A 23,832-nucleotide genomic window follows, 5' to 3' on the forward strand; every position below is an offset into this window, starting at 1 on the left:
TAGGGAGAGCCTGTAGCTCTGCTCCTAATTAAACTCCATATATTTGGAACAGAGGTACTGTACACCCATTTTCACACATGGCTATTTCTACTGGACTTAGCAAAAAAATTTAGACACAGAATAAGATTTAATTCATGATTTTCATATGTAATTTTATTATGGTACATTGGCGACAGCATCTTCTCTGCTTTGCAACTGTTCACGCCTCTGAATTTTAAGTTTTACCATTTTATTTTACATTGAGGACATCAAAAAGACAAGAGAGTCTAACAAACCTAAGTTCTTATGCTGACAGATGCAGATAGCACTAAGAATGTCCACTCACTTCTACAGGGAACTCAGAACTCTTACTTAGTGTTCACTAGGTAACAATACAATCACTTGAGTATGGGTTAATTTATTATTTAATGGCAGAATTTTAAAACATCAATTATCTTTAAAAGGCATTTGTACAATTATTGTACAAAATAATATTACACCGTCCTCCAGATGGTCAAAGTGGGCCATAACTGTCACCATTTTTCATAATTTGAGACCATAGTTTACAATCAAATGTAGTCTGTAGTATAAATTTCACTCAATTCACTACAGATTTATTTTCTTCAAAACAAATACATACATGGCTCAGTCTGGAGCAAAAAAAGAGAACAAAATAAAAATAAATGATGAAAAAATAAGAAAGAGGCAGGAAAATAGCCAAATGTGCAAAATCTTTGACACGCTTGTGGTTTGATATACAATGTTCTAATTTATTAAAGAATTCAAATACAAAAAAAAAAAACAAGGCAACTCAATCTTCAATATGTTATAACCTCGGTGCTCCATAATCATCTGGCATTCTTTCAATGTTATACCTGGTGAACAAAGAAAGTTACAAATATTAGCAGTGGATATTTAATATAGTTCAACAGACTTTACAAGCACTATTTATCATTCACAGCAACACTTCCAACAAAAAAACAGCTATAATATTTATCATCAAGGTGCAATGTACAAGGTACATGAACTGACAAACTGCAAATAGCAGTCCAGGAGGTTTACTAACAGAGCATGGAAAAGACAATTTACCTGCTGCACATTTTATCATTATTTTATTTTAAAAATATCTTTTCACTTGGACTGTAACCATGGTGTTTGCAAAAATAATGCTTTATTTTACATGTAAATCAGCAGTACATAAATAGTACAATACAGCGCACAAATCAATAGTGTGTTAGGCGCCCTCTACTGGCCAACGTACAATGCTCTAATTTATAAATGCTCTAACAATATGGTTACTTCAATATTAGCATTTTAATGATTTGGTACTTCAAGAGAAAAGAAATTAAGTCATCAGATGTAAATAAAGCACTGAACACTGGGTAATATCATAAACCTTTTTACTTCACCATAGAATTTTGTCTCTTACGTATATATTGGATGTATACTGAGGACTGTTTACCTGTGATTAGAGATGTACATGATTGGGACACCTGGGATCTTTCGAATCCTCCTCTTCAGGTCTCTATCCACTGTGGCCACAATGTAACACTTGTGCTAATGCAAGGACGAGAAGTAAAGATATTAAATGGCACTCTTCAATTTACGTAATGCCTTTGTAACTGAATCAGGTGAACAGGCAGATGGCAATGCTGTATTACCTGAGTTACCCTTTGGACTAAGCAGTCATCAGCATATGTTCCCTTATGTGAGCATGGCAAGCGTTCAAAGCGAGGATCCTTGGCTATTCTACAAAGACAATTCAAAAGGTCATGAAATTCCTATAAAGCAAAGAACATTTCATGTACCACAGCACTTCAGATTCCTGTCTCTGCAGCCTGCACCCCATCTCCCTTAAAGTGTGGGTCTACACACTGAAGCGTGAATAAGACAGAAGGTTTTGGGCCACAGCTGATAAAATTTGATTTATTTATTTTTCACATCAACTATTACACTATATCTAAAAATATGAGGTTGTGTTATAACCACCATATTTTATTCATAATATATTGATAATGTATGTTCTACATCATGCAAAACTAATAAACATACATTTATGTTTTCATTACTTTTGCATAATGGATTTTTTATGCAATAGATTCACATAACAGATTTTCACAATTTGATCATTTCTTTCATCTTAGGGTAAAAAAATTATTTAGATATCTATACTACAAATACTCACTGGAGTAACTCCAGGGTGTAAATTAATATCGCATTGTTGCTTAAAAGACAAAAGTATACATGGACAACTGAACGCAGATTGTTACCTCAAGGCAACTCTGTATTTCATCCCTAATTTCTCAAGCTCAGCCATGACACAGTCTGTAATGCAGGGAATGCCTGAATAAAACAAACACAAAATTTAAGGAATATTAGTGATTTATGAATAAAACCATCTGTTAGGAAGACAAACTCAGATTAAGACTCACATTTAGCATAAAGGCAGTCCATCATCGATTGGACTACATCAAGTTTTGCCTTTATGGAGAAGTTGATGAAGTTTGTGTCCACAAGGATGTGATAAGGAGGTCCAAGTTGAGTGTTGTACTGGAAGAACATACAGGACGGATACTTTGGCCTAGAGATTATAAAGATATTGCACTGTTGATGAGCATGATGAAATAATTACTTGATTTCCCAAATAAACTGCAGCAGTCTACAAACACATTCTTACACTTCATGTTCTTTGATGGCTGAGGGGTCTTCTTTCTTCTTTTTCTGTGTTTTTGCTCGATCCTTCTCCTTTCTTGAAAATAAATTGAATTAGAGTCAGCACAGCATCACTGTACCACTCTGTATCCTGTTAAACTGGCTGTCCGATTCAGTTAAACAGACAGAACTCACTTAGTTATTGCCTATGGTGTGATGAATGCACTCTTAGATAAGGAAATACTTACAGTCTTTGATCCTTTAAGCTTATCATTCTTTTCATTGCTGCATATTTCTGCTTCTTCTGCTTCCCCTAATAGAACAGAAATAAACACATAGCACTTGACTCCCTTTTTGTTAAGGGGGACTTCCACCATTTTTTTCAAATTTCTGCATAATTCAATTACTGACATGTAAACTAAGCCATTCAGAATGGCCTGACATGAAACCTCTACACTGTAGACAAACTTGCTGACTTGCAAGACGTGTGGTGGTGAAAGGAACCAGAGACTGTAACGTCTACAACACAAATATAGCAATTCTTTTTGCTATCTAAAACCACTAGTGAACCCACAGGTTTTTGTGTTGATAATGTTAAAATATCAGTAAATCTGACAAAAATTTTCTTTGGGAGCTATTGGGGAAAATGTTAAGCCTTTTCACTTTGACACTGAACATTATAGGCCAGTTCCCCAGACGCATATTAAGTAAATCATTTTTTTTGGTAATCTATGTCTGAACAGTAAAAGATGAAGCCTGTGAACCTAAATGGATGGTGTGCTGACAGTACTTATACTAAACAAGAGACTTGTCTTAGGTTTCAAAAGTCTTAATAGTTATCTGCAATATTTTTTTGTGTAAAACAAAACTTAAAAGTGAATGCCCTGTCCATTTGGCCGTGGTCTCACAAGAGAGAGATTTAGAGTTCCTTTTTCTAGAGGACATGGATATGGTTCTTGTACTAATCCAGTGAGAGAGAAAAGGGACAACTTCAGTTTTTACACCTAGGTTACATATGTGGCAATCGATTATTTCATTCCTTGCCAAGTATTCCTGAATAATAAGACAATATCCCATGCTACACGGTATCGCTGACCACTCAAAACAGAATACAGAAATGTTCTTCCTTTGCACTTTTGTGTTTCAACTCCTGAGTGGCGTATTTCTAAACGAGGATGAAACTGGCTTCCTCTTCGAATTTTCCCGTTCTACCTTAAAGACTACAGCAGTTCCATTCTTTCGCATGAGGCCAGAATGTAACTGGTGCACCATTTAAGGTAGAACGGGAGAATTCCAACAAGAAGCTGGCGAATAAGAAACTGACTTCAGCTTCGTTGTTTCTAAAAACATAGTCACAGTAATGCACTTAAAGAATGACCTACAGGTACAACACAACAGCACTAACTGTAGCTTGTGTCTGATAGGTAAGTTCTCCGTAGGTACGCAGAGTAAGCGAAACATATGTGCGCGAACTAGTTAGCGTTAGTTAGCAAACAAAGCTAGCTGAGCGAGCTTAGTGTGTTTTCTGCCTGAAGCCAGCACCCGGAATTAAACATTCAAGTTGCTATATGTCAACTGAGAAATGCCAACAGATAGTCCACTTCGGTACATACATATTTACATTTTATTTTTCTTGGATTAATGCTTACCATTGCTAGTGTGTGTCCGGATAAAGCGCCGTCTAATACAACCCTCGTGTGTCCATGGAAGTGATGGAACGTTTGACGTCATCCACGTTCGACGACGACGACGGCCTACAGCAGCCGCAGCAGTTCGTCCAGTGTGTGTGTGTCGGTGTGTGTGTGTTTGTGTGTGTGTCGGGCTTAAAGCAGACAGACCGGGTCAGAGCCTGCGGACTAGTTCAGCACTTTAGACGTCAAAAACACGCACACGCCTGGTAAAATTGAATTTATTTCGGCCTTTAAGGTTCCGACGTCCGTTTGAGGCTGTGCTGATGCTAGCTAGCTCTCTGCTAACGTTATTCCACTGGCGCCTGAAAGGACCTAAAGACAGTTAGCTAGCAGGTTAACCGTGTTAAACGGTCGAGCAGCTGCTCTCACCATCAGTGCCGCGGACGTTTCAGAACGGTTTGTTGGTCGTAGACGATCGGTTTATTGTGCTCGGATGTTGATTTTTTTGTCTGGACAGCTATGTTAGCCAGGCGCTGCTTCTGGTTCCCTTTTTCATACCAGCGTGGTTTCCAAGCTTGCTTACTGTAGTGTTTTTGTTTCACAATTGGGAATCAGCAAGCTAGAGTTCTCGAAAGAAATTCCACACTTTTTACACTGAGTGGTTTTTAGGAATGAAATCCAGACACTATTGTGCCTTTGTGGATAGCAGTTTATTTCAAGCAACCTAAACCAATTAATATATCGAGTTATGTCTTACCAGACTGTGATAACTATCTCTTGTATTCCATAAGGTGTAGGACTTTTGTTAGGACGTTTGTAACCATTACTCTTCCAGCTCAGTTTGGTAGATGTAGAAAGACATATGGATATGCTTAGTTTGCTCAAACCAATGGCAGATGCTGTGTAATGCAAAAAGCAATTCCAATAAATGTCAAAAATGTGCCATAAATTATGCACTGGTGTGATGCTAGGTCATTATAAGTAATGATACTTTTCATCAGGTTGGTTCATGCATATTGAATGCATCTGAGTTACATGCTTCTACCACCCCTGTGTGTCACTTTTTAAATATTAAATTACTTCGTCAGAGACTTCTTTGTACCTCTGCAAACTGCAGCTTTGCATTTCTGTTTTGAAATGTCATGTAATGGAATTGTTTATAACTAGTGTACAACAACATAATCTTGAATTTTGTGTTATGTCTCGTCTACAGAGGTGCTGAATTGCTTGAGATGACATGGGAAGAACACTTAAAGGTGGATAGGCTTACTTCTGCAAACAGCAAAACCGGAGATATCTGGAGAGCGAAAAAGAGAAAAGCCCTGTCCAAATGAAGTCCAATGTTACAGAAGACGGAAGTCTGAGTTAAGACTGAAGATGGTCTGATGGACCGCCGCTTCTTGCTGACCTTCATCTTTTGTTCAGTCTCGTGGATTTTCTTCTGGGAAGTGCGCTGGAAGAAAAGCAAGGAAAGTCAGATTGAAGAATGGCTGCAGGGGCATAGCCTGTCTGAGTACAAGGATTTATTTGAAGGTCAGTAGAATACAGAAATAAGTGTTGTTTTTTTTCTGCAGGAATGTTTAATTTGTATTTTATTTCATAGTAATTTTGTTTATGGTTAAGACTTATTGGCTGCCTTTATGAAAAGAAACTGGACTAGGAGGTCATTGTTCAGATTAGAGTAATCCATGATGTTTGGACATTTCCCAGAAACCAGAAATGGAAGTGATTACAGTCCTATTCTATATTCATTTGCCAGGTGTCCCAAATCACTGCTGTTTTTCAGGTTGAGTACTGTGGCAGTGCAAGTATTTCACATAACAAGTGAATGGGCAAAAGGCTATACTAAAAAACAGTACTTAAGTTCAGTGGCTAGGCATAGGCTTGTCTAGCACAGTATATTTATCATTGCTTGAACAGAATTGCCAATGTTGCCGTATCTTCAGCCATGTGTACAGCTTATTCTATCTGTGTGCAGATGTCCAGTCTCTGGAAGAGCTGAGTCTTAGTGTGTTGGCTCGTTTGAAGGAGGTGGTAAAGGAGCACCGGCGCTGGAGGGACATTACTGAAGCTCACATCCATCTCCTCCGAGACTTTGCTTTTCAGGAGTGGCTGTGCTCCCAGAGCCTGGAGCACTACTACCACACGTAAGCGCATAAATACACCGTTTCTATCATGAATGAAACAGAACTTGATTGAGATAATTTTAGCCAGGCTTATCCATTCAATGAAGGTGGTTAGAAGCTTTGAGGATTGAATGATTTTGTTCACACTATTGCCAAGAATAGGCAGGATATTACTGTTGTTTGCCCTTCAGTCCACCTGGGGGCAGTAGGGGCTTTATGTGCTTGAACTGAATGCCATTGAGCTCTGGCAGCTGCAGTGAAGAGGGGGTCATTGCAGCAGTCTTCTTTAAGGGTTGTTACACTCAGAAGCAATACGTATTGAACCTCTGCAATGCTGCAATATGTACTGAAGCATGTTCTTTTTGCCAGAATACACACTTCATGAATAGGCTGATATTCTTGACATTTTTAGAAATAAGGTGGACATTAACAGCACAGTTTATGTATCATCGTAGTTAGTTAAGAAGATTTTGTTTAATAGTTTGATTTAATTCAATGCAGAATAAAGACTTTGAGTCAATTCCAGACATAAATTTCAGTTAATTTCTGTTTTAATAAGCCCAAACTGACTCTTGTTGTTTTTCTCATTTTGTAAATGCAGTTTATTCCACAATAGACTTTTATTATTTTAACTTGTCTAAGTATGTCTTCCTCATCGAGTTCTTGGACTGAGTACTTGGCACTGCACTGCTTTTCTTACACTTTTCTCATACAGGTCTTTCCTGTTTGTCCTGTGCATTGCATTGTTGTGTTTTAAATATGTCAGCTATGATGCGGTGTGTCTCAGCTGAAATTATGTTACATAATGTGTAAATGTGTCATCAGTGAAAGCGTTGATATTTATACTTGGTCAACAGTGGCACTTTTCACTTGATAAAAGTATTCAGATTGATAAAATGTTATCAGTATTTGTGGTACGTGCTGGTACCTAAGATTTGGTACTTTAATCTCTAGGCACCTTTTGTTTTTCATAGCATAACCTAATAGTAGCATTCAGGTAAAATATAATCTTGCATCAAGCCTTTTTTATTGCGTGTACTTCCTTATTATATCATTATGTTTGTATTGTATTTGTTGAATAAGAACATTTACTTCCGAATGTGAATGGAGTTGTTATATAGGCTAAGCATTGCCTTGTCTTTTGTCTTTTGGCAGTCTGAAGGCCCTGGGATGCACTAATCTGGATGATTTAGCTCAGTTTGACAGCCAGCTTCAGCTTTCTTTGGCAGCCTGGGGCTATTACTACGAGGATTACATCAAACTGTCTACAGGAGTGAAGGTTCTACAAGCTTCCAGGGGCAGCAGAGACCAGGACTACGAGATTCAGTTGGTGCACAGCCTTGCTGAGAGGCGCCTCAATGAAAAGTGGTCCATTGGTGAGTACCGTCTGTAACTTGTGGGTATCGCCTTGGGTGAGATCAGAGTGGGGTGTTGTTTGTGGACAAAACTGTTGTTGAATATAATTGTCTTCTTTCGAGCTTATGTGCAGTACAGTGTTAGAAAGTAGATGAGTAAGATTACCACACCACTGATAATATCAAGAATGTGTGCACTGTCACTCTTGACTGCTCACACCCATTCTCTTCTGTAGCTAATGGGAGTAGCTGGGTTTTATGTAAATTTGTAGACATTGTAATGTATAGTTTCTCAGCTGAACACAGAAGTAAGGTTTGCTGTCTGGTCTGTTAGAGAGCAAAGAATATCAATGTAAGATAACCAGGATAGTTAATGATTGTAGGTGTAAATGAGGCCAGTGTCAAGAGCCTGAATTCTGTTGCAGTTTGTTCTGTTCCTGTTCAGAGTAGCACTGTTTCGCATAAGGTGCTGAATTTTAATGTCTACATATTTTGTTCTTCAGCTGGAGCAGTGATATTTGGCTGTACTGTTGCACTGTGCTTTCTGATAAGGGACCTCATGTTTTACGTGATTGGTGAGTTATTTTATTCCTTTTTTCTTTAGTTTTAAGATTTGATAAATGTATACGGCTGTATCTAGCTGCCTGACAACTGTTAAATGCCTTAAAAATCTCCATTAGTTTTCAAGAATGCTTAATTTTGCATTGTGATATTGACAACAAAAAGTCTGTAAGTAAACCTGTTTTTTATGTTTTGAGTTTTTAAAGGTTTGTAGTTAGTTAAAACCAACATACTCAGTCTTGGGCAGCATTTGTGATTTACCATGAAGAACCTGAAGGGCTTGTTTCCTGGCTGTCTAAGCACATACTTATTCTTGTTGGCATTTGCATTCAGCTAAAATGACAATGTGGTGCTCAACGTCTGCCCTTACGTTTCTGTCCCTTATAGGTGGAATAACTGTTTCCATCATTGCATTCGTCTTTACCATCAAGTTCCTATGTGAGCTCGCTGCACGGGTGGTCAGCTTTCTACAGAATGAGGATCCTGGACGCCGCGGTGATCGCAGTATTTACGACTATGTGCGAGGGAACTACCTGGACCCACGCTCCTGCAAAGTCTCCTGGGACTGGAAGGAGCCGCAGGAAGTGGGCCAGACTATGAGCTTTCGAGTGCAGGTATGCTCAATATTCCTTTATTGCACAATAGTGTGTTGTCAGAGGTGGTGATTTGTTGTAAGTTGATTTGCATTTGTAAATGCTGCTTCTTCACTTTGTTGCTAAAAACGCTCCAGGTATGGTTTTCTATTATGTAGTGTACGTGTTTATGTATGTTAATAACTAGTATTTTATAATGAAACATTACCCCCAAAAAACGTTTTACAGTCATTTTACCACAGTTAAAGGCTGCTAGTAGGAATGACTTGAGAAATGAAATTAGTAGGAATGAGTAGGAAAAAGTCTACCTACAACCCCCTTAACTGTGGTAAAATCACTGTAGCACAGAGCTTTATGTGGCTTATTACATTTATTAAACAGGAAAGAAATGTAATGTAGATAAAATGCTCCAATGATCAGTCAGTCAATAAAAGTATCAATTAATCAGTATTTCAGTTAATAATATTGCAATAAATAATTCTTCCTTCAGGCAACCCTAATGTGGTTCACTAATGATTGCCTATATTCTTTAGGCAACGTAACAGTCGAAGATTTTTCCTTGAACTGCTTTATAATAATGTGGCACATTACTAGAGAATCAGATTTTAGATTCAAAACTAACCATTTTATAATGCATATTAACTTATTGATCTCTGTCTTTCTTCCTAGCTCTTCTATAAGAATGGCCAGCCATTCCCGGCCCACAGGCCCGTGGGCTTGAGAGTAAACATAACTCACATAGAATTGGCTCTGGACATTCCTGTAACCCAGGAGGTCCTTCAGGAACCAGAGTCCAACGTAGTGAAAGTGACCTTCACTGTGCGCAAGGCTGGCCGATACGAAGTGGCTGTTAAACTTGGCGGCCTCAATGTGGCCTACAGCCCCTATTATAAAATATTCCAGCCAGGTAAGATGAACTGTATCTTGTTTAAGATTCAGAAAGTACTGGTATTTAGAACTACATGCAGGCATGTAGAACTAGCAGCATCTGTTTTTCCTCCTTTAGTCAGGTGTTTGTGTTTCTTTTTGCAAGGTTTATAAAAAGATCCGTCTTGTCAGTCAGTTGTGTTTACAGACGTTCTGTAGTACAGTGCTAAAAGCTGGTTTTGACTTAAGTTTTATTTGGAAGAGATCAATACTGTTTGCAAACATTTTTGTTGTCTGTCATGTTTACCCAGTTTTGATTGAGCTGTTTGGTTTATGTGTACATGATACCCGTTTCATGCTGATTTGTGCCTGGTACATGATGGAGAGTCCTTAGAAAAGAACCTGACTCTAATTTTGGAATCAAGTTTGTTTCTTTCTGTTGAGATTACTGAATATTGATTACTGAATGTTTTGTCTAAATTAAACGACTTGTGTGTGTTCATTACAGGGACAGTGGTGCCATCCAAAACAAAGATTGCTTACCACTTTTCCACTCTGGTGCTGACATATGGTCAACAGCACACACTGCAGATTGATCCTCGGGATGAGTATGGCAACCCTACTAGTAACTCCGTCTCCCTCGTGGATGAGGTCAACTACAGTGTACATATTCACCAAGTAAGAGCTCTTAACAACTTTAAGATTAAAAATTACATAATATCAATACTGTCAATACTTCGTATTACATAAGGGGCTCACAAGGTTACATGAGACAATAGCAATGATGACTGTACTTCCTTTTCGTCTTTTCTTTCTGTTCTCTTTTAGTTGGGCACTGTGGAAGAGGACAGTTCTGAAGACTATTATAATACAGCTGTCTCTTGTAATAAGCAGCAGTGTCAGGTTCTGCTGAGGCTCACTCTTAAGAAGAAGGGCTGCTTTCGGGCAAGAATCACTTATAGGGACCAGCCTCTCAGCAATGGAGAGTTTGACATCATTGTGCTAAGTGGTGAGTGCTTTTTGTGTTTTTTTCCAGGACCCTTCTGGGCTGGAATTAAAATTTGATGTGATTTAATAGCTGTGGATTAAGCAGGTTTGTCAATTACTCTGCTGTTGATGATGCCGGAGAGAGAAGCGTATTTGTATCACACAAGGGTGGGAGGAGTGACAAGTTTATTTTAATATCTGTATACTAGCATCCCTATTACATTTGAACTTGCAGTTATCTGCTTCGTGCGTATGTTTGCAAGTGTGAGCGTGTATGATTGCCTGCTTGCATAGTTTGCAGGTATGCGTACATTAGTCAGTATGGTTAAGTGCTTAAAGGGAAAATCAACTGATTCTTTTTTTTTTTAATTCTGCATTATTCAATTGTTGAGATGTAAATTAAGTCATTAATTAAGAAAAGTTAAGTCAGAGTGGTTTGATGTAAAATGGTACACTGTAGAAAAATGTATCAGCTTAGATTTACAGTGGTGTTGATAGAAAGTCAAGTCAAGTCAAGGTTTATATAGCGCTTTTTACAACAGGCATTGTGACAAAGCAGCTTTACAGAAACATCCAGGTCCAAGCCCCCATGGGCAAGCCAATGGCAATAGTGGCAAGGAAAAACTCCTTAAGAGTAAGAGGAAGAAAGCTTGAGAGGAATGAAGACTCAAAAGGGGAACCCAACCTCCTTTGGTCGACACCGGATAGCAAACAATAACAAAAGAGCAATATGAACGGTGAATAAGGTTTTAACATTAGTATAAAATATTCAAATACGGAAAAGGGAAAAACACCGGTTAAGCAATGGCTATGATTAAATAGTTTGAGTCTATGCAGCAGGTAAAGGCAGGTAAAAGTATAAACCTAAAGCGGCCAGATTGGCTGATTAGCTATCGATACTTAGCTCCCAGCTGATGACAAAAAAAGCTTGGGCTCAAGTAAACATTACTTACTGCTGCCTTCTAAACATGTTATAGCACCAAATCAGAAGTTGTAACCTTTGTTGTACCATGATGTGTCTCGGTAAATTTTCTGCTTTCTTTTCATTGCATGCCTTTGCCTCCTAGTGGATGAATGGATAAAAATGTACCCAGTTCACATTCTGTTTCTTTGAAGTTAAACATATGATTGTGAGAACCAATAACTGTGATTAATGGTGATCAGACAATTATGTAGTAGTTGTGATAAGCCAAGTGGTAGGAACTAGCGGGCACAATGTCTACAGTGCAAATATATGCATGTTATTTACTACACATAACAACCAGTAAACCTGCACTGTGTCTTCTGAGCATTTATATCTGATGTTGATAATGATAAAATAGTAGTAAATCCAAAAAAAAAAAGTTTTATTTAGGTAGTTTTCTTACAAAGCCCTGCATGTGCCCATCCACCATTCATGAATTTTAATAAATATATCTTAGTTCTGAGGTCAGTTTTTAGTCTATCATAAAACAATATTTCACAATAATTGTCACAGAGAATGAGAAGAGCTGTGTGGAGAAGAATGTGTCCACTCCAGGCATTAGTATCTACTTCGAGGCCTACCTCTATGGCACTGGCAACTACAGCAGCTCCCCCTGGCAGTTCCCAGCATCCTCTTTGCTGGCACCACAGAGACGACCCTCCATGGGCGATGATGAGGATGAGCATGACTCTCCGGTAGAGGGCCAACCAGAGAAGGTCAAGAAACCAAAAAAGGTCTACTGCTACATATCGCCAAAGGTTAGTGTCTTGTATTGAGGTTTGCAATACCATAAGCCTTTTTTTCTTCTTTGTATTGTTATGTTTATCTGAGTTGTATTCTATTTCAGCAACTCTCAGTCAAGGAGTTTTATCTGAAGATTATTCCATGGCGCCTTTTCACTTTTCGTGTGTGCCCAGGAACGAAGGTTAGCTCTGATTTATTCAAGCTCGAGATTTATGACGCTGAAAATGGGTCATTTTTCTCAATTCCTTGTTTTTTTTTCTCTGTTAGTTCACATACCATGGGCCGGACCCAATCCATAAGTACCTAACTCTGGTGGTGGATGATGGCATTCAGCCTCCTGTGGAGCTGAGCTGCAAGGACAGAAACATCATGGCAGCCACGTTTATTCGCTTCCTTCACAAGAACATTGGTGAGTCTGACTGCTAATATACATGAACATTGAAAAATTTGGAATCTAAATCCAAGGTTGGAATCTTTTTTGAGGAATATAAAACCTATTGTGTTGTAAGTACCTACAGAAAATGATTAAGATGCTACTACTCTACAGGTATGTAGGCTTCAATTAATTAGTAGAATGCTCTAAAAAATTAAGAAATGTTAGATGTGCCTAGAGTGACGGACACACCTGTATATGATTCCATAATGACTGAGAAAGCCGTATTGCATTGAGGATGAAGTTATAATTAATATGTATATAATATATATTAGAATGCTTATACTTGAAAAGTGCTAACTTATCAGAAACAGCAGATAACTAATGGAGAAATGACGACAATGAGTAGATAATTACTATATATTGACTTAAAATATTAAATGTCTTAAAGTGTCTTCTGTTGTGTACCTCATAATATTTAAATCTACACTACGCAAGTTATTATTGAATAACATAACACTAATTATGTATTTATTATGTATGACTAGTGATTCCAAACTTTTGAACGGTAGTATACATGTAGCTAAATTCACATATATGTGTTGGTGAATATATTGATTGTTTTCATTTTTATCTTTGGATGTTAGGAGGCTCAGAGACTTTTCAGGACAAGGTGAGCTTTTTCCAGCGGGAGCTCAGGCACATTCATTCCAAAAGGCTACGTACAAAGACCTGCCTGAAGATCAGCCGCCACTCGATCCTTGACACAGTGGGTAGTCTGTCCTGATGGAGATTTTCAGCTTTTAGAGTGCTCCTTTAAATGTGAATATTAATGATCACATGGAGTAGACCAGAACTGACAAGCAAATCTGCAGTCTCTTAAGGCCACCAGGAACTTTTCTGTATCAGATTGGAGTAAGAACTTTGAGGTCGTGTTTCAGGATGAAGAAGGTACATCAATGAATGCTGTTTCCTGTTTAAATGGTACATTGTGTGTGTGTGTCTGTGAGGACCAGGTTCAATACAAACATGGATTGCATTGTGTATGTGTCATAGCTCTGGACTGGGGCGGTCCGAGGCGGGAGTGGTTTGAGCTTGTGTGTAAGGCTCTGTTTGACACCAATAACCAGCTCTTCACGCGCTTCAGTGACAACAACCAGGGTCTGGTATGCATTAGGCTCCTAGAGCTTTCACTTTTTTCCTGTCCAACTTTCAGAGACCAACCCAGAGAGTACAGTAGATTTTTTTTTTTTTAATATAATCTGATATTTAATCCTACTCTAAAATGATGTAATGTGTCAGATGTGTAAGTCACAGTCTATGGGCTGATGTGTAATGTGTGATGTGAGTTATGGCTGAGGAGTGGGCATTAACTGTGTGTGTGTCTGACAGGTCCACCCTAATGCAGAGCGACCTGCCCACCTGAGGCTGAAGATGTATGAGTTTGCAGGGCGCGTGGTGGGGAAGTGCTTGTATGAGTCAGCTTTGGGAGGGGCCTACAAGCAGCTGGTGCGAGCCAGGTTCACTCGCTCCTTCCTGGCCCAGATCATTGGCCTGCGCATGAATTACAAGGTGATGCACAGCTGTTGTGTCCATTTGAAACAAATCTATTATGCAGCATGCTCATGAATTATAGATATACATGTGCTTTTGAATACATACACTGTGGTTAAAGATGGGGATGCTCTTATATTTTCATGTACGTTTCTACCAATGGAGGTATGACACGTAAACATTAAAAAAATGTAGTTTGGCACTAGACTAGGGGTGCAACGATTATTCGACTTAGTCAGCTAAAATCGACGACCCAATTAGACCCAACTAATTTAGTAGTTGAGTAGTTGGTGACATCATTACAAGTCTTTCTCGCGCTCACTAGGAACGTTTTGACTTTACCGCTTACTGGATAGTTAACAACAGCGCGATGGCAGCCTCGATAACAAAATCGTCAAAAGTGTGGGAGCTAAACTCAGAAACAAAGGTTGTCAGTTGTGCTATTTGTATTGCCGACCTTAGCTGGCACGGGAGCACATCCTCCGTGTTGGAGCATCTGAAGAGGAAACACATCGGTTCACTGGATGAAGAACATTAATCTCGGTAGGATACGCCACGTCCCAAACTGTATACTAGCACACTAAATAGTGTGTAAAAATAGTACATATACCATTAGAAGTGCACTCGTTAGTGCAGCGTGTGAAGTGCGGAAGTGTGTGGTTTGTGCTAGCGAGCTAGTTAGCTAATGCTAATGTTAAAAGCCGTCCTACTTCATGTGAGCTGAGCTGTAACATTTGTATTTTGAAATGCTGTTCTCTGGAATTCTTAATGGAGTTGGAACAGAGGAGCAAGTAACTGTTATTCACAGCGACCCTGTTTACTTTCCAGATAACGTTTACACTTTTAAACACTGCGTCGTCTCGTTTCCAAGCAGGTCTCTGTTCTCTGTGAACGTTTAGCTCCACTCGCTAACAGTTTAAGGAGATAGTTCTCCGTGAACACACAGGGCAGCTGGACGAAGGGTTACTGTTGAAATTAAGCGTTTACACAAAATCGTTCTAATTTAACTGCTCATAGAGAAATTTGCCACAAACATTCTCCACTTTTCCATCCGCTCCATCAGAGCGCGCCTCCTCTGCAGCGGGGAATATCTGCTCTCAGAGGAGGGCGAGACTCCTACAGGAGCACGGAGAGATGCTGACTTTCCTCCGTTTCAATAAAGACCTGTGATTGTAGAGTTTAGTTTCAGCAGAGTGTAGACAGCAGAGCACAGAGCACAGACTGCACTGTTTAATTTTTACATTTAAATTTAGATTGATTTTTTTTTTTTTTTCATTTACTTGATTAAAAGAAAACGGGTGTAGTTTTGTTATATTTTGTTGCTGCTACTTTGCACATCCTTGGTTATAAATTTTGACAGGAAAAATACGTTGGAGTTTTATCTTTTTATCTTTTGTATTAGCAGGAAAGTTCATTAAAAAAGTTCATTAAAACAGTGAATTCTTGAATGTTATTCATCTTTATTGTCTTCATTGTTTGTTAACAAATGCATAAAACAACCTCCAGCTAAATTTATAAGCTAATAGCTACGTATAAGTTATTTGGTAATGTAGTGATTCATAATCCGAATAATCGATTTTTCGTTTCAGTAATCGATAGATTATTTGTTGCAGCCCTACACTAGACCCACTTGGATTTGCATGTCAGAGAAATCTAACATTGATTTGCAGAGTGTTTCAAATACACAAAAATGAATAAACTGAGGAGATTTTAGCACAGAGCCCAGCATCACCTAAACATTGTGCTCTTCTGGAGTACAATACATTTATTATTAAATATCGATTTTAAATATTAGTCAAATCTAAACATTTTTTATCAAACAATTGTGCTGATATAAATGCGATTCTAATATCATGTATTTCTAGTCATATCTGTAGGAAATTTTTGCTTTACTTTGCAAGTAAAGGAAAAAAATTGCAAATGTATAGAAACAGGAACATAAGTATTTACTAAAATTGTGTGAATATGCCCAGCTTCAGGTCTTGAAGAAATTTAGACAATATACCAGGGAAGTGTCTCTGCAGATATGACTATGCACGTTTTATTTGTATACATTCAATTGAAAAAAATAGTCATATATATGTATGTATGTATGTGTGTGTGTGTGTGTGTGTGTGTGTGTGTATATATATATATATATATATATATATATATATATATATATATATATATATATATATATATATATAATATATATAAATATAAATGCCTGTTGCGTTTTACCTTGTGTGCCTACATATTAAATATGTAGTTTTCTTCTAAAGTCATACATCTGTTATTTGTCCTTAGAGCCTGTATGCTGCTCAAACAGTAATGTCAGCACCTTTCTGCTTGTTAAATTTCTCAAGAGCCTCCTACATTTTTTCACAAGGCCATTCTTCTAATTCACTCCTCCTTTTCTTTCATTTGAGCACAAGCACAGTGTTGTGGTGTTTATGTTGCTCATATTAAATACCTAACGGCATTTAGCGCTGAATAAAACAATGTGCATTGTTTCTGACAGAAGCAAAGCATGTTTATTTTATTTCATGCATCTGACTGGTTTTAATTCACTCTTCCCATGGCAGTACTTTGAGACGGATGATCCAGAGTTCTACAAAACAAAGGTCTGCTTCATCCTAAACAATGACGTGAGTGAAATGGACCTTGTTTTTGCTGAAGAGAAGTACAGCAAGTCAGGACAGCTGGAAAAGGTGATACACCCTCATCCAAATTACTTTGCCCTTTGCTGGCACCTAGAATTTTCTGCTATTTTAAATAAGTGCAGCTGCAGTCATATCAATACAGGTTGCGAGGATGGGAAGGAGAATGACTTTAAATGACTTAGAGTTATGTATATATAGCTTTGTAGGTTTGTGCATACTGTGAATGTGTCAGAAAGAATGTGATCCTTCTTTACAGGTGGTGGAGCTCATATCTGGTGGTGCCCAAATTGCTGTGACTAATGAGAATAAGATGCATTACCTGAACCTGCTGGCTCAGTATCGACTGGCCAGTCAGGTGAGGGACGAGGTGGAGCACTTCCTTAAAGGTAAGGCCTCCTCAAACACAATCTCACTCCATTAAAGCTTCACTAAATAAACATGTTCAGAGGTAACCAAGGTTTTGTAATCCTCAGGTTTGAATGAACTTGTTCCAGAGAACCTTTTGGCCATATTTGATGAAAATGAATTGGAGGTAATCCTGCCAATGTTTGTATTCCTGCCAGTGTGGAATGATGATTGTTTATTGCGCTATGTTGTGTACATACGATAAGAACTCTGTTCGACCTCCCCTGAAATTATGAAACAAAAAAAATGACTGACATTTATTTGAGTTTGAGGTTTTGTTAAGAAGACATTGTTTAAGCCAGTTTGTTGTATATCATTTTTCCTTTGTATACAGTTGCTCATGTGTGGAACTGGAGATATTAATGTGCAGGATTTCAAAGCCCATGCTGTTATCGTTGGAGGCTCATGGCATTTCAGAGAGAAGGTGGGATGCTAAACATCAGTTGGTACTGTACCTTTTTCAGTGCTTGTTTTTCTTTTCCTGTTAAAGGTTAAGATGCTGTTGCTTTAAAGTGGAAAGTGATGAAAAAGGTCATATTGATAGAAATACTATATTTATGTGAGGTTTTTGTATACAGAGTGCATTACTGCTGTATCCATTTTGTCCATGAATACATGATACTTGTTTTAAAGGACCTCCATCCTACATTAACATTGTTGTTTTTTTGTCCCTGTGGTCCACCTGTAACATCTTTATGGCGTTATGTGTCAAAACTTATAAATTGTTTTTACATGACCATTTTCCAACTTATCTTTAGCCCTTATAATTTATCAGGCTGTTTTTGTTGCTGAACATTTAAGGCTGACATATGTAAATGACCTCTGTTCTGATTGCTGCCCCTGTATCATGCCTCATTCATAAATTAGTCTTGGGTTAAACACTTCTTGTAACTTCAGCATGAATGGACGGGACTAAACTGCTGTAGGCTGGATGGACAGATATATGTAAATGTGTTTCATGACATCACAAAAATAGTGAATTTGGTGTATGGACTAAGGAGTTAATGGTACATTTTGAAACTTCAACAATGTTTACACTACGTCAAACTCTTATAAAGAAAAAAAAAAAAGAAGAAGAAACATTTCCCATTATATGGACCTTTTATTTGTCCTTCTTGTAATTTACTTATGGAAAACTTCATAATGAGCAGCGAAGGCACTGAGCCAGACAGCAGAGGGATTGAGTGCCTTTTAAAATGCACACCCTCTTCGTCTGTATTGATCTGAACTTGATACTAGTGCATTTGTATGGTTGTGTTTACAGGTAATGAAGTGGTTCTGGGCTGTGGTGTCCTCCTTCACTCAGGAAGAGCTGGCACGTCTCCTGCAGTTCACCACCGGCTCATCTCAGCTCCCCCCAGGGGGCTTCAACACACTCTGCCCCTCCTTCCAGATCATAGCAGCCCCCACACACAGCACTCTGCCAACCGCACACACCTGGTGAGTACACACACACTGAAATACACCTACTCATTCTTACACACAGGTCTATCTGTATGAAACATAATGCCTCATCATCTTCATGTTTCAGCCTACTGCTGGGTTTTAATTTATTTGAACCTCTGTAGAACACGTGTTCCCAATCCTGATCCTGGAGTATCCCTGTCCTGCATATTTTGGTGTTTTCCCACCTCCAATATACTTTAACAAATCAGCTATTTAACCATTTAAATTCTGTGCTTAATAGTGGCTACATTACATACATCCTTTATCTTTTTTTTATTAAAATATAAAGACCTAAATCAGAAGAGTAATCCAGTTAAACTTAATCCAAATTAAATGTATATCTGATTGCAAGATGCGGTGTGCGCCTTTTAATAATCTGTTGGAATAATTACCATTACATTTGAATCCGAACATGTTCACAATCAGAGTCTATGCATATATTCTCTGCCTGTGCACTGGCATCTCATTGTTATAGTAACTTTTGGCACTAAATGCTAGTCCAAGCAGGTGCATAAATTATGTTTGGATTAAATAAAATACACATAACTGAACATTTAGGGGGCATGTAAGCATCTCCAATAGGAATGCATTTGGATTTAGAAAAATCTCTGCATGCAAGCATAGCCATTTAGATATTAATATTAAGCATTGCCACTATGAAACTTCTGTGTAAGTAGTGTAGTTATGAACAATAAACAATAAAGTGTGGACGTACATACAGGCCCATTATTTAACATTTAGAGTAAAATAAGCCTTTCCTGAGTTGAGGTCATTGTTACAATACATTTACATATGGCAACACATCCGTGCTCTTCAGTTGGCTGTTATGAGAGCGTCAACCTGCAATATCCAATTAAAATTGTCATGCAAATTTAAAATTTGTGTAGTTGATGCTTTGATTTATTTTGTGTTTTATATCAACATCCAACCAATTATCTTCCCACTCAAAGTGCTAGAGTTGTGTTAATTTGTGGCCTGTTGCCGTTGTTCTTCCATGTCACATAGGAACATGTAAAGTAAGCTGTGGACACTAATCTCCGAATTACCACCTGCCTCCTGATTGAGCAATTGCATTGGCCAGATTCATTTGTATGAAATTTAGCTGTTTTTCAGTTCACTGTACCCCCAAATTCCATGCTCTGCTCCCATCATACACCGCACAGCCTTGTCTGACAGGCACGACACTGCCCATTGAAGTGGAATGGGCCCTATCCGATGTGTTTCTGCAGCAGACCAATGAAGTTGAATCTTCCAGCAAGGCAAACACTAAAATATGCAGAACACTAAAATAGGCAGAACAGGATCAGGATTGAGAACCTCTGCATTGGATCTGTTGGTGCTCAACCCCGTTCGTGTTAATTGTCATCTTTTCCCTGGTTCATTTTCAGTTTTAACCAGTTGTGCCTCCCTACCTATGACTCCTATGAGGAGCTGCACAAACTGCTGAAGCTGGCCATCAGTGAGGGCAGTGAGGGCTTCGGCATGCTCTGACCGCATGCTGGCTCTGTCTTTTGGATACACTGGGGAAGTCTCTCTTTCTATTTCTTTCTCTTTCTCTCTCACTTTTTCGTTCCCTCTCTTGACCGAGTGAGCTGCTGTATATGAGCCAATGCACCTTTTGCCTCCAATAACAGACCTCTAAGCTTAAGCTCACCTGGACATCCAGATTTTCTCTTTTAAGCAGGACCTTCAAAGAGGACATTATACATGATCCTGAGATGCCTTTGGCTAATTCCACTGGATGCTGGAGCTCTGTAAATATGTAAACACTGTTTCTTTTTTGTATTGTTAAAAAAAAGGAGAGCTATGTTGAGTTTTATTCTAGGTAGTACATTTGCTTCATTTTATGTGTGAGTTAGCACATTCATTAAAATACGAGGGCCCATGTAGGCTTATATTACATTTTGCGGAGTTAACAAAGCTGGGAACATTCAAATGGAGTGTAGCAGCCTATAAGATGTGTGGTTCTACTACACACTCACTGCACTTTGGCCTTAACTGATCAGGGAAGGTTACTATGTATATATTGCTGTTAATTTTTTTTTTTGCAAGTTGTGTATGTAGGAGATGTAGATGTGTTCATTTCTTTATGAATCTTTTTTCATTTGATATTTAAGCAGAAGGGACTGTTTGTGTGTGAACAAAACAAACGTTTCAGTCACACATTTCATTTCTGCATTTTCTGTTTGTGTTTTGAGTTATTTTGTAAGAAAATACATGACTGAGGTGGTTATTGAATTGTCATTTGTCCAGCAGCAGCCTGACAGATGAACCATTGAGCAATCTCAGTTGTTACTTCTCTTAGTAGCCTGCCTTCTTACAGCCTCCTATTGGGACTAGGAGTGAGACTGTCCTAAACTGATTTAGGTTGAGCTTAGGTGTTTTTTCCATGTGGTCACCATTGCAAAACTCGATGATGCACATCCATAATGATCTGGAGCGCTGGATGGGAAAAGAGCATGTCCTCCTTTCTCCAGTGTTGCTTTCAAGTCTCTGGGCAGCATCTATGCATTTTTATTAACCAGTCCTATAAACAAAGAAATATTAAGTTTCTGTAACATGTACAGGACAAAACTGCATCAGGACAAGGGATGTTATACTGTGATGCAAAGGGTTTCAAATTTGTTCTGAGCTTTTGAGCTTTATTTTGTTATTTATGATCTTATTTATTTGAACGTATTTTACGTTTTCCACCGACCAAAATGTCACGGTATGCTTGTGTTCTTGATAGGTGCTAAGTGAAATGAGAAGCTGTAAGCCACATGACTGTTTCTAAGTTTCTTTAGTTTGTATGTTTTGCATCTGTCCATTTGTTACAAGCAGTTATTTCCAGTAATTAAATGATTGTTTAATTTCTAATGTTCATAATGTAATATTCATAATATAGCACTGCATTGAGCATTTGTTTTTCTACCATTTGATTTTTTCCCACAGTTCATTGTGTTTATATCAAAGAAGATTTTTTTTTTTTTAATGATTTTATAAGAGGACCCATCAAAGCCAGCCAGAGATTTACGCTTATACCTCTTTGTTGAAGTGTTTATATGTGAGCGCTGGTACTGTTGTAACATCCGAAAGAATTGCCTCGAAAGAGTGATCTTAGAGCTGAACAGTCATGATGGAAGTAAGCTTCGTTCCACTTGTAACTCGGGTACAGCTTCTCACGTGAGTGGAACTTATTCAGTACACCTTGTGTTACATGTTACGTGGGCACTCATTTGCAAAGCCTACACTGTTGTCAAATGTGTTCTGACATATACTGCACATGCTATTTAACCTTACTGCAAGGCAAAAACACAGTTGCTGTTAGCTTTGGCGCTAAAGTCCAGCTCAATAATCTATAGAGAATTATGTCATACAGAGTATTTTAACCTTATATCCTGAAAGAACATATTAAGTGACAACGTTAAACTCAGAGTATACGCTATTGGCCTGCAGTCATCTCCACCCTTTAATGCCACCAGGAAGCTCCTCATATGATCTCACTTTAGGGATGGTGCACTTTGACCCCGAACAGACAAGTGGCGTGTTCAGCCTGCGGATTTTCCACTTAGTCCAGCCGAAGAGCCTGCAGGGTGTGGTTGGACTGAGAATGAAATCACAGCATATGGTTCTTGCTGTGCATGATGGCCAAGGCTTATCATGATCACCTTATTTTAAAAACACGGTGGCTAAAAAGCACTGCAGCACTGTCACTGTCACATTGCGTGCATACTAGGAATGTTATTTCGTAGCTACAAGCCGTTCTCGAGGGATAAGAAATACACAAGGGTAACATTGATCACAGCTTAGAGCAGTTCTGGCTATGTTCTGGTATTTTTGCTTCCTTTTAAGTACAAAGTGTTTGAGTTTAAAGGTTTGGGAATATGGTGAGAACTTGCCTAAGAGGTTTTTTGTCTGAAACTGAAGTTGAAAAATAGTTTGGGATTTGAATTTGATGTATATACTGTAATATACTAGCTGATGGTTTGAGATTTGATTGATGTGGGTTTTTTCTGCATGAAGTGGGAGGCTGTGCTGCTCTCACCTGCAGTGTGAATGTCTCTGGGTTTTCAGCACTCTTCTGTTGGCTACATCAGTTCCTCTTTTATTTATGTGACAAAATAAAAAAAAAATGGGGCAACTTTATCACAGTCATATCAATCAGTTAATAATGTCTTGATATGTTGGTCATGTTTGAATTTGATTCTTCTTCTGCTAGTCAGTTAACATTCAATTCTATGCAAAAGTCACAAACCTCCCTTCATTTATTTCATTTCCACTCAAAATATCAGTAAGTACAAGTTGTTCATTTTCCAAGAGACATTTCTGAAGAGATTAGATGGAAGAGAACCCTCTTATATAAGGGGAAAAGTGAAAAACAGGAGTTTCAGAAACTGGGGTTCAAATAAACAGTACATAAAGCTTTTATAGGAAATAGGAGAAAATCAAGCTCCACTCTTTTTTCAAATCAGCAAAAAATCCGCAGGTGTTTCTGTCCATCCTTCCACTTTTAGAAGACAACTGAATGCTATGGATCTTTAAGGATGTGTAGCTGTTAAGTAGCTGTTACTGAGAAAAGGAATGAAAAATCAAATCAAACAAAGAAGCTGCTTAACAACAGACTGGCCATCCTAGAGTCCATCACTGAATGTGTTTGGGATTACTTGAATCATGGGAAGCAGAAAGTGCAACCAACTTCTAAGGCTGAACTTTGGAGGTGTGAAAAAATATCACTGCAGATTTCTTTAAAAAACTGAAAGCAAGTTACCTGAAAAGAATGAAAGCTGTAATAAAGGCAGAGACAAAGGCAGAAGACTTTGACTTTTGCATAGTATTGTATATTAGAAGGTACATCAGAACAAACATCAGTATGGTGTATATATTGTGCTGTAGATTAGTTTGTTTTTATTTTTTTAGCCTTTACATATATCTATACTATCTGTACAGTTTATCAATGAAACATACTAC

The 23,832-nt window shown here is 38.2% G+C and overlaps 2 protein-coding genes across 2 annotated transcripts; one reads left to right on the forward strand and one right to left on the reverse strand.

Annotated features, from left to right (window-relative positions):
• Window positions 1-357: 357 nt before the first annotated feature.
• On the reverse strand, window positions 358-4,380 carry fcf1 (FCF1 rRNA-processing protein). Its single transcript, XM_036593880.1, has 8 exons — window positions 4,281-4,380; window positions 2,880-2,944; window positions 2,657-2,728; window positions 2,412-2,560; window positions 2,250-2,322; window positions 1,641-1,728; window positions 1,442-1,536; window positions 358-854 (listed from the first exon to the last, which is right to left on the reverse strand). Exons 1-8 carry the CDS (start codon window positions 4,281-4,283, stop codon window positions 806-808), a joined length of 594 nt encoding a protein of 197 aa, XP_036449773.1. The 5' UTR covers window positions 4,284-4,380; the 3' UTR covers window positions 358-805.
• Window positions 4,380-23,010, forward strand: arel1 (apoptosis resistant E3 ubiquitin protein ligase 1). The gene is made up of 22 exons (XM_036593873.1): window positions 4,380-4,528; window positions 5,476-5,795; window positions 6,241-6,409; window positions 7,544-7,764; window positions 8,247-8,318; window positions 8,692-8,918; window positions 9,567-9,804; window positions 10,273-10,442; window positions 10,593-10,773; window positions 12,229-12,473; window positions 12,563-12,640; window positions 12,727-12,868; window positions 13,480-13,601; window positions 13,708-13,783; window positions 13,889-13,998; window positions 14,225-14,404; window positions 16,954-17,079; window positions 17,288-17,417; window positions 17,505-17,563; window positions 17,771-17,860; window positions 18,701-18,876; window positions 20,271-23,010. The coding sequence occupies exons 2-22, from the start codon at window positions 5,648-5,650 to the stop codon at window positions 20,371-20,373; spliced, it is 3,063 nt and encodes a 1,020-aa protein (XP_036449766.1). The 5' UTR covers window positions 4,380-4,528; window positions 5,476-5,647; the 3' UTR covers window positions 20,374-23,010.
• Window positions 23,011-23,832: the final 822 nt, after the last annotated feature.

Source organism: Colossoma macropomum, unplaced genomic scaffold (assembly GCF_904425465.1).
Source record: "Colossoma macropomum unplaced genomic scaffold, Colossoma_macropomum, whole genome shotgun sequence".
Lineage (NCBI taxonomy): Eukaryota > Metazoa > Chordata > Actinopteri > Characiformes > Serrasalmidae > Colossoma > Colossoma macropomum.